Below are 17649 nucleotides of genomic sequence, written 5' to 3' on the forward strand. Positions count from 1 at the left end.
CAAGCGTTATTAAAACAAGCGTTTTTTTAAAAGGCGTTTTTAATTTAGTGTAATTTTGTGCATGCTTTTTTCTGGTGTTATTTAAGTAGTGTAGAGAAGCCCAAAGGGAAACACCTGAAAAAAACCAAAAGGCAGCATTCCTAGAGAATACTAAGTTTGAAAAAAAACGCCACTGACCACAAAAACGCCACAAACCAAAAACACAGTTGCGTGTACTGCATTTTATATTTTACTAGACTTTAATGTATGAATACTAATTAAAAAACAAAAACAAAAAATTGCAACCCAGCAAGTTTATTTTTCAGACAGGATTTGCTGCAGGTGTTAAGAGAACTGGTTAGAACAACATCAACAACAGTAATTAAAACAAAAAAAAAAAATACCAAGTTGTTTTTTCTCTATGGGATATGAACTTTATTGAACAAAAAAAAATGATGTTTAAATGTTGCACTAAAGTATTCTGAAGGGAATCCCTGTGTACAACATCATTACACAATCTTCATGTGCTTCGTACAAGATCCAGTTTTCTTCTGGGACCAATATGGTTACTAGAAATGTATACCACAAAACATACTAAATATTGTCCCATGTTTAAAATAACATGAAGGATGATTGACAAACAAGCTGCATTGCATGGGTGCAAGTGAATCCACCTGTACCCTTCAAGTGACTATCCTTATTTAACTCCCAGTTCCCCAGCAATTCTGCGGCACACTAGGAGAGATGGGGACATAATGCACATGGTTCTTACAAATCCAACAGTACTACAAAGGATGTTTCTTGGCTATGTGTGGACTACCTTCTGCAAAGCTTTCTTTTAAAAACAATTGTTACCACATTGGATTTATCAGAGTTGAATCGTGGACAGAATAACATACCACGGCTATAAACTTTACATGGATGTATGGAAAATACAATAATTCATAGATTAAACCCTCGCCAGCTCTTGAGGACAATGTACATAAAATGTTACGGTCAGAAGACAGCAGCTAGCGCTGGGTTTTAATACTCCCTATTTCTTGCTAGCCCCAACAAGCACCCAGGCTTCCATGCAAGAGGCTTAAATTACGGTTAGTAACCAGCTGTCAAATTAGGAAGATATGCAGAATACAGAAATAGATGCAAACCAAAACTTCAGCATCTTCTGAGGAACTCCGAAGCAGATGACACTGTAATTTTGCTTTGATTGTAATAAAAAGCTGTTCTGAGCAATTCCTATTTATTGGTAGACCTGGAGGAGCACTAAGGTAAGCTACAGACCTGGCATAACGCCAGACACAAGCCTAATGGTTAATGTGCAAGTTACAGCCTTTGCTAAAACGGTAGTAACAAGGATTAACTCCAACGCAGCGTACAACAGAAAAAAAATAAAAATAAAGGACTTTGTCAAACCATTACAAAATGTCAAAGGGAAGAGGAAAAAAAAAAAAAAAAAAATTGCAGGAAATCATAGGGATATACTAATAAACTACGAGAAATTTGCAGTCGTCACTTTTCTCTGATCAGTGTTCGAGCCATATGAAGGTAACAACTTAAAGCTTTGTTATACTGTTTTATAATATAAATCGATTATGCATTTTATTCCATGTCCATTTCTGGAAGTTTCTTTTCTGAATCAGAAGAAGCTGTATCTGAACTTTGTTCAGCACCTTGTGGCCCCGTGCTGTTTACGTTACTGTCTACTGGTCCATTCTGCTCGCCGGCTGGTTGCTCCTCTTTGGGAGGTTCCACTTTGGGTTTTGGTTTTGAGACTATGGGGTTGCACGTGCTTGTCAATTCCTAAAATTGAAAAAGTAAATATAGATAAAATAGAGATAGTTGAAAAAAAATAAATAAATAAATAAAATAAATAAGGCGGAATTCACACGACAGGGTTTCCCGGCCGGGTGCCGGCCGTTCATAAATCGGCCGTCACCTGGCTATATTAGGAACAATAGACCCCTATTCACACAACCGTTTTTTGGACAGGCCGGGAAAACCGGCCGTCAAAAAATGGGACATGCCCTATTTTCGGACGGGTACCTGGCCGCCCGTCTCCCATAGAAGTCTATGGGGCCGGGTAATACACGGCCCCATAGAAGTCTATGGGGCCGGGTAATACACGGCCATCACCGGAATGTGTCCCGAGTAATGGCCGGGTCTACCGTCGCTCGCGCACTCTCTCCTCCTCCTCACAGCGCAGAGTGCATGTGAGGAGGAGGATCTTTTTTTGCTGCCTGTAGGAGTCGGAATCCTCAATCCCGGCCGGGGATTAGGGATTCCGCTACAGGAGAAGTGCGTGACTACACGGTCCATATATGGACACAGCAAAGTCACTCACTTCAGAAGCGGAATCCACCTCCAGGAGAAGTCCGTGACTACACTGTCCATATATGGACACAGCGACGTCACTCACTTCTGAAGCGGAATTCCCGACCTGTGGCAGGGAATTCCTCTCCAGGAGAAGTCAGTGACTACACTGTCCATATATGGACATTGAAGTCAGTGACTTCTCCTGAAAGGGGGGGGGGGGGGGCTGGGTGGCATTACCTACCAGGGTGACTGTGGCATTATCTACAGAGGACTGTGTGTGGCAACAAATTTAAATGAAATTCAACAGAGTTTAAAACGGACAGGGAAAAAAAACGGATGCAAATCGGCCGGTAAAAACGGCAACACGGCCCGGAACGGATGCAAACCGGCCGGGGGGGGGAAAAAAAAAAAAAAAAAAAAATCGGCCAAAAACTGCTGATTTTCCCGGCCGACACTCAGACCCTGTCGTGTGAATGAGGCCTAAGTACATGGTGTGTGGTGATTAAAGCAATCCCTTTTCTTGGACTTGCACTAAAAGAGAGACACATGAGAGCGTGTAGGTGACACATCCGGGAGATTTATCTTTCCACCAGTATTTCTGATATATATGTCTGTGGCTGAAACAAATTGTGGAGTTCCATTGTTGCACGGAATTCAAAACCTGTGTCAGAAATGGAATAGTTTAACCCCTTCCCGACATTTGACATCTATACGCCAAAGTCGGGTAGGAGGGGGGGGGATATGGAACAGGCTCACGGAGTGAACCCGCTCCATACAATGCGATCCCACTCGTTACATGCCACGGACAATAGCGACCGCAGCATTTCAAATCATTAGAAAGCGGGGGGCGACCCCCTCTAACAGCTCATCGCACCCCTCGAAACGCAATCGTGGGGGGGGGGGGGCGCGATGGTTGCTATGGCTGCCTGGGGGCCTAATGAAGGCCCCCAGGTCCGCCATCTTTGTGCACCTATTAAGCCCTGTCTCCAGGGCTTAGAGAGGCTCTGTCACCACAGTATAAGTGCCCTATCTCCTACAAAAGGAGATGGGCGCTAAAATGTAGGTGACAGCAGTGCTTTTTATTTAAAAAAACGATCTGTTTTTACCACTTCATTAGCGTTTTTTGATTTATGCTAATGAGTTGCTTAATGCCCAAGTGGGCGTATTTTTACTTTGGTCAGCGTCATACACTCCTCTCTGCAACGCCCCCTTGGTCTAATCAGCATCATGCAGTCCTCTCCATTCATTTACACAGCGCATAGGGATGCTGTTTTAGTAAAATAAAGGGTTTTTTTTTGGTGTAAAATAAATAAAAATAAAATTAAGAAGTTCAACAAAACCCCCCTTTTCCCATTTTCCCCCTAGAGCATAGTAAAAAAAACAAATAAACAAACATAATAATTGGTATCGCCGCGTCCGTAAAAGTCTGAACTATTACAATATATCATTATTTAACCCGCACGGTTAAATAATGATATATTGTAAACGCCAGAATCTCTATTTTTGGTCACCAAATCTCCTACAAAAAATGAAATAAAATGTGATCGAAACGTTGCATGTACACCAAAATGGAATTCAAAACGACAGCTTATCCCACAAAAAATAAGCCCCGATACCACTTAATCGATGGAAAAATAATTTTTTTTTATGGCTCTCGGAATTTGGCGACGCAAATAAAATAAATTTTCTACACTTAGGTCCTTACTTGTTAAAGTAGCAAGATATAGAAAAAACTATATATATTTGGTATCGCCGTAATCGTATTGACCCACAAAATAAAAGTTAACATGTTATAATTTCACAGTGAATTCCGTTAAAACTACGTGCAAAAAACCTGTTTTTTTCATTTTCTACCCCACAAATATTTTTTTTCCTGTTTCCTAGTACATTATACGGCACAATTTATGGTGCTACGAAAAACTACAACTTGTCCTGCAAATAATCAATTCCTCATAGGACTATGTTGACAGAAAAAAAAAAAAAAAAGAAAATGAAAATCTGAAAAAGGGCTGCGGCGGGAAGGGGTTAAAGGGTAACTAAACGTTTAATCTTCTGACATGTCAAACGTTTTGATTGGTGGGGTTACAAGCACCGAGACCACCACAAACTGCTAAAACGAAATGGCAGAAGTGCTCGTGTGAGCGCTCAGCCGCTTCGTGTCTGTTCGGCTTTTCCAGAAAGCCGATGTAGCGGAGTACGGGCTCATAGGCTTTCTATGAGCCCGTACTCCGCTACATTGATTTCCGGAAAAAGACGAACAGAAACTAAGCAGCTAAGTGCTCACACGAGCCTTTGTGCCGCTTCATTAGGACATGTCAGAAGTTTGTTGAAGTTGTTTAGTTACTCTTAACCCCTTCCCGCCGCAGCCCTTATTCAGATTTTCATTTTCGTTTTTTCCTCCCCACCTTCCAAAGGCCATAACGCCTTTATTTTTCCGTCGATATAGTACTATGAGGGCTTGATTTTTGCGGGACGAGTTGTAGTTTTTCGTAGCACCATTTACTTTGCCATATAGTGTACTAGGAAACGGGGAAAAAAATTTGTGGGGTAGAAAATTAAAAAAAAAACAGCGATTCCTCCATGGTGTTTTGCGCGCCATTTTTACGGAATTCACTGTACAATTAAAACAACATGTTAATTTTATTCTATGGGTCAATACGATTACGCCGATACCAAATATGTGTAGTTTTTTCTATATTTTACTACTTTTACAAGTAAAAACCTAAGTGTAAAAAAGAAAATATATTTTGTTTCGCCAAATTCCGAGAGGCACAACTTCTTTATTTTTCCGTCGATTAAGTGGTATAAGGGCTTATTTTTTTTGTGGGATAAGCTGTAGTTTTTAATCAAACCGTCACATTTACACCAAAATGGTATTATCATTTATTATTTCATTTTTTGTGGTAGATTAGGTGACCCAAAAAAAATTTGAGATTCTGGCTTTTACTATTTTTTTATTTATTTTTTTAACGGCGTTCACGGTGCGGGTTAAATAATGATATATTGTGATAGTTCAGACTTTTATGGACGCGGCGATACCAATTATGTTTATTTATTTAATTTTTTACTATGCTCTAGGGGGAAAATGGAAAAAGGGGGGTTTTTTGAACTTTTCATTTATTTATTTTTTACACAAAAAAAAAAAACCAACTCATTTTTACATTTTTTATTAGTCCCCCTAGGGGACTTCAACCAGCGATCGTTAGATCGCTAGCACGATATACTGCAATACTAATGCATTGCAGTGTATCGTGATTCTGACAGTCTTCTATGAAGCCCTGCCGGAGGCAGAGCTTCATAGGAGTACCAAGATGGCGGACCTGGGGGACTTAGTCAGGCCCCCAGGCAGCCGTGCGAACCAATGGCTCCCCCCGATCTAGCTGCGGGGGAGCCGTTGGAGGACGATCTCTATTGAACGCGGCATTTAACGGGTTAAACAAGCGGGATCGCGCTAAACCGCGATCCCGCTCGTAACCCGGAAGTGTCGGCTATAACACACAGCCGACACACTCGCTCTATGGAGCGGACTCAGCCCGTGAGCCCGCTCCAAATTCCACCACCCGGCGTGCGCCGTATATATACGGCGGATGTCGGGAAGGGATTAAAGGCGGTGCCACAAGTTAGTTTCATTACAATTTTTGCTGTGATACTGCAGTAAACCCGCTGCATTGTGATCTAACTGCAACATGTGAAGACAAACTTAAGGTTCCATACATGGCAAGAAAAATAGGTTACATGTGAATTTTAATAAGCATTTTGCTGTGGATTTCACCCTTTGCATTGCAAAAATCCGAAACATGTCCTGAATCCTACGCCGATTTTTTCCACTACTTATGGGGTTTTGAAAATGCTATCCACACGTTTTGTACTGTAACCTGGCGCAGACAACCAAGTCTCTGACTGTTGGGGTGCGTACACCTGCTGAAACGCGAATACTTTATTATAGACAAGTCACAAAGGAAAAAAAAAAAAGTAAGGAGAAGGAAATCCTGACATCTTAGGGCTCAAAACAACGGCCATCACACACTCATGTATTTCAATGGGGCCGCTCACACAACCGTTTTTTCAACGGAGGGTGTGAAGGGTCCATGAAAAAAAAAAAAAATAGGCCATGTCCTATTTTCCTGCGTGTCACGCATTCCCTCCATAGACTCTAGTCTATAGGAGATCCGTGACAATACATCCCGCACGGGTGAACCTCGGACGTGAAAAACTGCAGTTTTTCACATCCGAGGTTATCCACGCTCGTCTGAATGTAACCTTAGATATTATAAGTGCTAAACATTATGTATTTTACAAAGACGAGGGCAGCAAGGATCCAGCACCTCCTGAACACTATTAGAAGCAGGTTTAAGAGCAAGAACACTGTGGGAACATTCCAGAAAAATTCATCACACAGCAAAAAACAAAACTCACTTTTGTTTTTGCTTGTATCTCCATTGTTTTCACCACTGGATCTACAGTAAGGGTCTGCTTCATCTGCAGGTTCATTTTATTATTCATCCACTCCATGGCTTCATTTGTGCTCTTCTCAACTTTCTCCAGATCAGCCGGATCTAAGTGGTCGTATGCCTCTTCCTGCAGGGAGAAAACATACACCAGAATCACATAAAAACTGAATAAAAAGTCCCATTACATTACAAAAGGAGGAGATTTGAAGCAGCCATTGAGGACAAGATTCTTTACTAGCTATGGCTGCCATGTATAAAGAGATGTAATAAAAAAAAACTAAAAAAAAAACAAAAAAAAAAAAACACACTGGATAATGTTTTATGACCATGTATTTGGTGCCTTAGTGTTACGGAAATCCAGCTTACAATAAGACTCCTGTGAGATCCATAGTTTCTAATGTGAATTCTCACCAGTAGTTGTGGTGCTTTAAGTTTTTTTCAGAATTTTAAAATATGCATTACAAAGGATTAGGCACAATCTTCTTGATTTTAGATCTGCCCCAATACACTAAGTGCTATGATTGTGAAGTGGTAGTGTCTAGGAGTAACAGCTCAGCAACAAAGTGGTAGACCACGCAAACTCAGAGCTGGGCCATGGAGTTTAGAAGCACATGAAAAGACCCTATTGCTCACTTAGTGCCCCAAACTGCCTCTGGAAGCGACATCAGCACCTGGAGCTTCAAGAAAGATTTTTCCATGGTCGAGCTGCTCCACACAAGTCTAAGATCCACATGCGAAACGCCGAGTGTTGTCTGGAGTGTTGTAAAGCCCGTCGACACTGGTGTCTGGAGCTGTGGAAACGTTTTACTATCTGAAAGTCAGATGGATGAATCTGGGCTTGGAGGATGCCAGGAGAACTCTACTTACCGAAATGGGCAATGCTTACTGTAAGATTTGGTTGAGAAGAGATAGTCTGGGGCTTTGTTCAGAGTTTGGACTAGGTCCCTTGTTTCCAGTGAAGGGTAATGTTAATGTAAAGCATGACTGTGCCCTCATGCACAAAGCCAGGTCCATAAAGACATGGTTGGGCGAGTGTGGTGTAAAGGAACTCGGGTGGCATGCACAGAGCCTGGACTTAAAACCCCATCCTCAACAACCTTGGGATGAATTGAAATGCAGATAGCAAGGTGGACTTTCTAATCAAACATCAGTGTCTGACCTCACAAATGCCCATCTGAATGAATGGGCACAAATTCCTACAGGCACTCCAAAATCTTGTAGAAAGCCCTCCCAGATGTGTTGGCGGGTATAGCTGCAAAAGGGGGCCTAACTCCATATGAACGTTCATGGTTTTAGGATGAGATGTCCAACAAACTTCTACAGGTGTCCACACACTTGGTCAGATAGATGTGATCTGATCACACCTCCCTATGTAATACCTTATACAATCTGTAGTCAAACATTCCTCCGTAATCTGGTTAATATCTGTTTACATACCTTATTTTTAAAAGCATTAATAACTTTCATGTAAAGTTGAATTTGTTTTCCAAGCTCTTCAAAGGCCTTAGGTCTGTCCTCAAACTCTTGGTAGCGTGTCTGGATAGGTTGACCTAGGTTCTAAAAGCAATATGATATTGACACACGGTTTCAAGTTTGATATAACAAAATAAAGGCAGCGATACTCATTTACTAAAATAGTGATGGGAAAAGGTAAATGCTAAACATGTTTAACCCCTTAGTGTCTAAGCCTGTTTTGGCCTTGTGGACACAGCCGATTTTTGCAAATCTGAAATGTCACTTTATGTGGTAATAACTCCGGAAAGCTTTTGCCTATCCAAGCGATTCTGAGATTGTTTTCTCGTGACATGTTGTACTTTAGGATACCGAAAAAATTTAGTCGTTAAATTCAATATTTGTAAAAAACACCAAAATTTAGACAAAATTAGCAAAAACCTGCATTTTTCTAAATTGTAATGTATCTGCTTGTAAAACAGATCGTAATACCACACAATATTTACTAGTTAACATTTCCTATATGTTTGCATCTTTTTTGAACGTCCTTTTATTTTTCTATGACGTTACAGGGCTTAGAACTTTAGCTGCAATTTCTCGCATTTTCAAGAAAATTTCAAAAGGCTATTTTTTCAGGGACCAGTTCAGTTCTTAAGTGGCTTTGAGGGCCTTATATATTAGAAACCCCTATAAAACACCCCATTTTAAAAACTGCACCCCTCAAAGTATTCAAAACCACATTCAGAAATTATTTTAACCCTTTAGGCAATTCACAGGAAATAAAGCAAGTAGAGGTGAAATTTACAAATGTCTATTTTTTTTTTTACTAAATTCATTTGTAATACAGTTTTTTCTGTAACACCTGTTTTACGAGAGAAACGCAACTCAATACTTATTGCCCAGATTCTGCAATTTTTAAAAATATCCCACATGTGGCCCTAGTGCCCTAATGGATCGAAACACCGGCCTCAGAAGCAAAGTAGCACCTGGTGGATTTTGGGGCCTCTATTTTATTAGAATATATTTTAGGCACCATGTCAGGTTTGAAGGAGGTCTTGTGGTGCCAAAACAGTGGAAACCCCCCAAAAGTGACCCCATTTTGGAAACTATACCCCCTCAAGGAATTTATCTAGCGGTATAGTGAGCATTTTGACCCCACAGTTTTTTTTGCTGAATTATTGTGATTATGCAGTGAAAATGAAAATCTACATTCTTTCCACTAAAATGTTGAATTGTTTTCATGTTCACAAGGAATAAAAAAGGAGAAAAAGCGCCCCAACAATTGTAAAGCAATTTCTCCCGAGTACGGCAATACCCCATGTGTGGTCAAACTGCTGCTTGGATACACCGCAGGGCACAGAATGGCAGGAGTGCTACTTGGCATGTAGATTTTGGCTGATTGTTTTTTGGGCGCCATGTCGAAATTGCAGAGCCCCTGATGTACCCGTACAGTAGAAACCCCTGAGAAGTGACTCCATTTTGGAAACTTTACCCCTCAGGGTAATCATCTAGGGGTGTACTGAGCATTTTGATCCCACAGGTGTTTCATAGATTGTATTAGTGAAAATGGAAAAAAATTTTTTTTACCAAAAAAATGTAGTTTTGCACCCAATTTTTTTCCCCACGAGGGGTAATGGGAGAAATTGGGTAACAAATTATGTGTTTTTTCTCCCGAGTACGGCAATACCCCATGTGTGGCCCTAAACTGCTGTTTGGGCACATGGCAGAGCTCAAAATGGAAGGAGTGCCATGTGGCTTTTAGAGCACAGATTTTGCTGGATTGGTGTACGGGCGCCATGTCGCATTTGCAGAGTCCCTTAGGTACCAGAGTAGAGTGTAAAACCCTAAGTGACCCCATTTTGTAAACTACACCCCTCAAGGCATTCATCATTTGCCTGGACATATGACAGGGCTTAGGAGTGAAAGGCGCATGCGAGACCTATTTTGGTGATTTTCGCAGCATTAGCCCACAATGGCAGAGCTCTGGGGTCAAATAGTAAAACAAACCCCAAAGTAGTGACCCCCATTTTGGAAACTGCACCCCTGGAGGCATTTTGACCACACAGGTTTTTTTTTTTCTATTAGAAATGAATGCTCAGTGGATGGTGCAAAGTGAAAATTGCAAATTTCCACAGGTATGCGCAATTTTCGTGCACAATATTTTGCGCCCAGTTCGTGCCACTGAAGACAAATACCTCAAACTGTTAAGCGGGTTTTCCCGGGTATGGCGATGCCATATATGTGGACGTACACTGCTGCTTGGACACGCTGCAGGACTCAGAATGGAAGGAGCGCCATTTGGCTTTTGGAGCGTGGATTTTGCGCTCTAGTTGTTTTGTTTTGGGTTTTGCTGGTATTTCAGTTATGATGTGGGGGCATATGTAAGCTGTGCGGTGTACATCAGACTATAATAATTGGGTAAATAAATAATTATCCACAGGGGGGGGCGTGGCCAGCTGCAGATGTGAGAGGATGCGTGTGGCGATAGCTCCGGGCCAGCATCCTGTATAACATCCTCCTGACTGTGTTAAATCCGCTAAAAACAGCCAAAATTCCTTACCTACTGCGTCGGAAGGGAAGGACATCTTCCAGAAAAAAAGATGAGCCCGCCTAAAGCGATAGATGCAGCTGAAATCATATGCCCACGTGGTGATCCAAGATGGCGCCGGCGGGAGCTACGCGGCGCAGGGGACTGCTGAAGTTGGGGCTGGGACTTCCACTCCTGTTCCCTCAGTGCCGGATGCGGGGATCACGCTGCAGGAGGCCTCGGATAAACTGCCGACAGCCATCCTGGGGACTCGTACATCGCTCACTGCCAAGATCGATGAGGTGAGAGTGGATGTGGGCCTGTTGAGGCAGGATTTACAGAATGTGCGGGAGAGCGTTACTGAGGCGGAGGGCCGGATCTCATCCCTGGAGGACCTCACTGCTAGTATGCCTGCTGCTATTCAGGATTTACATCGTAAAGTGGATCTATGGAGGCAGAAAGCCGATGACCTAGAAAACAGGTCGCGCCGCAATAATCTCCGTATCGTGGGATTGCCGGAGAGAGCGGAGGGGCAGAGGCCTGGGGAATTTATGGAGAAATGGCTGCGTGATACCTTCCCGACTGCCTCCTTCTCGTTGGCTTTTGCGGTAGAGAGGGCGCACAGGGGACATCCCGGGTGCTCCCCCAAGACCTCTACTGGCTCGGATGCTGAATTGTAAAGACCGGGATACGGTCCTTCTGGAAGCCCAAAAGGCTGGAGGGATCCGCTTTGATAATGCTTCAGTGTCCATCTATCCTGATTTTTCTCCCGATTTGCAGCGACAGAGGGCATCCTATGTTCCCATTAAGCGCCGTCTTCGGGATTTACAGATTCCGTACTCCATGGCTTATCCTGCTAGACTTCGGGTTGTGGACGGAGATCGTGCTTTATTCTTCACTGATCCTGCTGAGGCGGATGAATGGCTCACAAAAAAGAACAGACGTTCTCCTCGTCACTGATTGCGGTGACTATCCAGGCTGGGTGATTATTACTGATATATGGAACTCATGGATATCCCATATTGTTTGACCTTGCAGCGTCTACTGTTGGAGGCATCCTTCTGTGAGAAAGTTATGGCTCTGTACCTTGCTATTTGATGTGAAGACCGCATGGTATACAGGTTGTGTATCTTGGCATGTTTATGTCCTTCCTATCCTTGCCGGGGTGTAATGCAACTATGGTATGCGGGGCTTTAACCGACAGTCAGGTTTCATTATGTTTATCACTTGAATATAAATTGCGTTTGTACGGCAGAAATACGCTAGCCGTAGAGACTACCCCCTAGATTCTTGGCTACAAAGGTTTGCTCATGTTGAGCAATGTATGAGTGTGTTCTGAAGGTTTTTGAGTCAACTCATGTTGCGGTAGAGCTATTCATATACATAGTACATGTATGGGACATATTCAGGTTGATACAATGGCTTGGGAAGGTAGGTCCCCTGGGGTTCGTGGGAGAGACTCAGAGGTATGGATGCATAATATATTTAGATAGTGAGAAATGGAGGGACTACGGTTAATGCCCAGGAATGTTCGGGGTATGGGCTCTCCTGAAAAGAGATATATGATATTTGCTGCTGTGAAACGATCCCGCCCTCACTTAACGTGCTTGCAAGAAACTCACCTGACCCCTGATACTATGAGATGCTTGAGTAAGCCCTGGGTACAATGGGTGGCGCATGCTTCCCACACTTCCTATTATAGGGGGGTGGTTATCTTGGTGTACTCTGAGCTTCGTTGGAAACTGCTACAGTCCTACTTAGACCCTCACGGGAGATACATTTTTCTGCATGCGGTTATTGATGGCTCTCCCTATGTGATATTGGGGGTGTATAATCCTCCACCTGCATCCTTGGAGATACTTCAGGAGGCCATGCGGTTCGTGTCCTCATATCCGGGTTCCCGTGTGGTTATGATGGAGGATTTTAACATGCTTATGGACCCTGGTTTAGACCGCCTTCAGGGAAATAAGGGGCGAGGATCTGTGGGCCCGACTCGGTTAGGCCTACTTAAAGAGGCTCTGTCACCAGATTTTGCAACCCCTATCTGCTATTGCAGCAGATAGGCGCTGCAATGTAGATTACAGTAACGTTTTTATTTTTAAAAAACGAGCATTTTTGGCCAAGTTATGACTATTTTTGTAGTTATGCAAATGAGGCTTGCAAAAGTCCAAGTGGGTGTGTTTAAAAGTAAAAGTCCAACTGGGCGTGTATTATGTGTGTTACATCGGGGCGTTTTTAATACTTTTACTAGCTGGGCGTTCTGATGAGAAGTATCATCCACTTCTCTTCAGAACGCCCAGCTTCTGCCAGATCACGCTGTGACGTCACTCACAGGTCCTGCATCGTGTCAGACGAGCGAGGACACATTGGCACCAGAGGCTACAGTTGATTCTGCAGCAGCATCAGCGTTTGCAGGTAAGTAGCTACATCGACTTACCTGCTAACGCCGATGCTGCTGCAGAATCAACTGAAGCCTCTGGTGCCGATGTGTCCTCGCTCGTCTGACAAGATGCAGGACCTGTGAGTGACGTCACAGCGTGATCTGGCAGAAGCTGGGCGTTCTGAAGAGAAGTGGATGATACTTCTCATCAGAACGCCCAGCTAGTAAAAGTATTAAAAACGCCCCGATGTACGCACATAATACACGCCCACTTGGACTTTTACTTTTAAACACACCCACTTGGACTTTTGCAAGCCTCATTTGCATAACTACAAAAATGGTCATAACTTGGCCAAAAATGCTCGTTTTTTAAAAATAAAAACGTTACTGTAATCTACATTGCAGCGCCTATCTGCTGCAATAGCAGATAGGGGTTGCAAAATCTGGTGACAGAGCCTCTTTAAAGCAAGAGATGGGGTGGATTGATCGGTGGAGGGCGACTCACATGGGTGTGACACGTGAACTCTCTAACACCCAACAACATAATGCGTTGTTCAGAATCGATTACATTTTTGGTTCGCCTGTTATCTTCCAGGAAGTAGAATCTATTAAACATTTACCAAGGAGAATATCGGATCATAGCCCAGTATTGCTGACTTTAAAGAGGCCACAGACAGGCAGGAGAGGGGGGTGGGTAGGATTCATCCTTTCTGGCTCCAGCTCATTCAGCAAAATGATCGAATACCTGAACAGTTGTCGATTTTCATAGAGGCTCATGCGCAAACGGGGGACCGCTCTCTGGTGTGGGATACGCTCAAGGCCTATTTGAGGGGGTGTCTCCGATCCTCCATATCATATGTTAAACGCGCCTCGGCCCTTCAGGAGTAGGACTTGGCATGTAGGTGCTCGCAAGCGGAGGGTGTGTTAGTAGGTGAGGGATCCAGGACAAATAGGAATGCATGGTTAGACATAGGAAGGCAGTATTTACAGGTCTTGAAGGATAAAACCTCTCGTAGCGTATTTTTTAGTAAGCAATCACATTTTGAATTAGGCAATCAATCTGGTAAAATTCTTGCTCATGTCGTGAGGAATTGCTCTAGATCACATCCTGTGATGCGTATAGTTGGATCCGATGATAGCATGAGCACCTCTTCTGGGGACATTCTTGCGCAATTCACACAATTTTACGATCATCTATATTCTTCTCGGGTTGATTATACGCTGGATGAGTTGGAGCTGTATTTGGATGGAATAGCTTTCCCTACTTTGACGACTGAGCAGGTGGCGATGTTGGATGCGCCTTTTACTGTTGAGGAGATTTTGGCGGGGATGGCGTCTATGTCTAAGGGGAAGGCTTCAGGGCCAGATGGTATTCCCCTTGAAGTATATTTACAATATGGGGAGCTGCTAGCTCCTCAACTGTTGGCTCTGTTTGAGCATAGCTATAGGAGTTCTTCTCTTCCGTACTCTATGAGTGACGCCACCATAATCGTCTTGTTAAAACCCGAAAAAAACCCTGACGAGTGTGGTTCATATAGGCCGATTTCGCTGCTGACAGTAGATTACAAGATCTTGACCAAGATGTTAGCTAATCGGCTCTGTACTGTGATAAAGGAGGTCATTCATCCGGATCAGTGTGGTTTCATACCGGGCAAATCTACCTTGGAGAATATACGCCGGGTGCAGGTTGTGTCACAGATTGGTTGGGGAGAGCAACAGGACAGTGCTTTGGCATCCCTGGATGCAGCTAAGGCTTTTGACTCGGTTGAATGGCCTTATTTACTAGCAGTGCTGTGCAGGTTTGGGGAGGATTTCATTAAATGGGTTTCCTTGATGTACCGCTCTCCTAGGGCACAGGTGTTAGTGAACGGGGTAGTGTCTCCTTCCTTTTGCCTCCATAGGGGCACGAGGCAGTGGTGTCCCCTTTCGCCACTTCTGTTTGTGCTGGCCATTGAACCACTGGCTATCAGTATTAGGCGTGATCCCGCATACATGGGGATTAGAATAGGTTCCAGAGAGGACCGTATAGGGCTGTATGCAGACGATATGGCGTTATTCATGGCTAATCCTAATGCCACTCTTCCTAGGGCCATTTCTATTAATGAATTCGGGAGGTATTCTGGCTTATTGATTAACTGGCAAAAGTCGTATTTGATGCCTCTGACGATTGTGGGTGGGGCACTGAGTTTTGTGGCTTGAAAGTAAACCCTGACTTCAAGTACTTGGGAATTATTATTGGTAGAGAATGTTCTCGATCGCATGAGCTAAATGTAGTGCCCCTATTGACCTACCTTAGGGATAAAGTGCAGGTGTGGAAAAGTCTGCCTTTGTCGGTGGCAGGAAGTATTAATATACTTATGATTGTTTTACCCAAATTCTTGTATGTTTTGGAACAGATGGATGTGCTAGTGCCTAAACGTTTTTTTCAAAATGGTGAACTCGCTGTTTGCGCCGTTTGTATGGGGGGGGGGGGGGGGGAGACCCCAACTTAAACTCTGTTCCCTTCAGAGACCTAAAGACGAGGCAGGGGCTGCGTTACCAGATGTTTTTCTATACTATTTGGCGGGTCAGCTCCGATATCTGGTTTCTTGGGTCTCTCCTCCCCCCCCTGACGACTAATGCCGAGTGTCATCCGGCTCGGGTCCTGGGATTGACAAGCTTATGGCGAATATTGGAGCCGCAGGACTTTAGACACCGGTCTCTGTTACCGTTGCATAGGTTGGCCAGGCGTGTTTGGCAGCAGGCTAAAGCTGTACTGGGGTTTGAGGGGGTAGTGGCGGAGAGTCCGCTGTGGGAGAATCCGAGCTTTTCTCATCTTTTTTGTTTATTGGGGAAGAATTATTGGACTTCACGAGATGTACATACCCCATCACAACTGCTTACAGTGGACAGTTCTGTTATGTCGGTGAGTGAGATTCGAGCGGCTTTTAATACACCACCGGGGGAGGAGATATACTGTATACAACTTCGCCATGCATTGCTAGAACAATTTCCACCGAACTCCACCATTTTCTCTAGCTATGTCTTGATGGCACGTTTGGGTACTCATTCTACGGGTGGATTTGTATCTCAAATTTACTCCTTTTTGCTAGACGCTAAATTGCGCCTTGAACCCCTAGCGGTTGAGGATAAATGGCGGGAAATTATTCCACAACTCACAGATGAGGACTGGAGGGAGGCCCAGAAGTCCCATTTGCTGGTTTCACCTGCTGCTAATAATAAACTAGTACAACTATTTATCTTACACCAATGTTATTTAACGCCCATTAGATTACACCGTATGGGACGGATGGCATCCTCACACTGCCATAGATGTGGGGAGGAGGGGGCTGATTTTATTCATTTGATGTGGGGATGTTGGTGGCTCCTTAGCTTCTGGGAGGAGATGGTCGTATTATTAACGGTAGTGATGGGGAAGACAGTACCTCACAGGCCGGAGGTGTGTTTGCTGGGACTGATCTGAGGAACAGTGGTCGGTACACGAGAGGACCTTTCTTAGGGAAACACTCTTTATGGCAAGGAAGGCGGTGGATGGCGGATAGGGCACCGACGGTGGCACAGTGGCGTAAATTGATTAATGACATTCTTCAATTTGAAAAAGTGGTGTATAAACATCGGGGAAGACCGGCTAAGTTTGACCTGATCTGGGGTGGTTGGTGCTCATCGAATCTCTCACTGTACGGTCCAAGGGTTGTCGGCTGCTTTGTCACATGCCGGGGGTGGACATGGTTGAGGGACTCGGGTGGATGGAGCACTTCCAGACGTTTTTGTATTTGAGATGTTTGGTTCTTATCTGAATGCTATTGAAGTGCAGGCATTTATTTCTTGTATTTGAATGTACATTTACTAATACTGTTTTGATTCATTTGTATTGTAAATACGTGGTCTGCGTACCACGGACAGGTTAAATGTGATCTTGCTTGCTCACCTGTATATATGTATCTATTCTTATTGTATGTGGATGGTTAGATGTATTCTGTTATGTTGCTGTATATGAAAGTTTGACTGACAGTTTATTTTCAATAAAAAGAGTTTAAAAAAAAATAAAAATAATAATTATCCACAGATGTGTGGCCAGTGTCGAACTGATAAATGGTGCCAGATCTTATCCGCTTTTGGACACACTGCACATTTTGCATCGCCATATTCGGAGAGCCAAAACGTCTTTATTTTTTCTCCACTGGAGCTGTGTGAGGGCTTATTTGTTGCAGGACAATCTGATTATATAGATTTCATTGGTACCATTTTGGGGTACATGCGATTTTTTGATCACTTTGTATTTAATTTTTTGGCAAGCAAGGTGACCAAAAACCTGCAATTCTGATGTTTTTTATTATTTATTTTTTTACGGCGTTCGCCATGCGCTATGAATGACAATTTTACTTTATTCTGCGGGTCGGTACGATTATGGAGATACCATATGTATATAGTTTTTCTTATGCTTTGCAGAGTCTGCACAATAAAAATCACTTTTGTTTCAAATAATTTATTTTTTGTGTCACCATATTCTGAGAGCCATAACTTTTTTATTTTTCCGTCAAAAATAG

General features: G+C 43.3%; 1 protein-coding gene across 1 annotated transcript in view; it reads right to left on the bottom strand.

The window, feature by feature from the left end:
• Positions 1-278: 278 nt before the first annotated feature.
• The window catches only part of HSPA4 (heat shock protein family A (Hsp70) member 4), a 105490-nt gene continuing 88119 nt past the window's right edge, over positions 279-17649 (bottom strand). The window contains exons 17-19 of the mRNA XM_075856453.1: positions 8181-8300; positions 6709-6870; positions 279-1779 (exon numbers count right to left, since the gene is read on the bottom strand). Of these exons, the coding sequence (XP_075712568.1) occupies positions 1579-1779; positions 6709-6870; positions 8181-8300 (483 nt within the window). The 3' untranslated portion in view covers positions 279-1578. The remainder of the gene's footprint in view (positions 1780-6708; positions 6871-8180; positions 8301-17649) is intronic.

This window comes from Rhinoderma darwinii, chromosome 3 (assembly GCF_050947455.1).
Source record: "Rhinoderma darwinii isolate aRhiDar2 chromosome 3, aRhiDar2.hap1, whole genome shotgun sequence".
Taxonomy (NCBI): domain Eukaryota; kingdom Metazoa; phylum Chordata; class Amphibia; order Anura; family Rhinodermatidae; genus Rhinoderma; species Rhinoderma darwinii.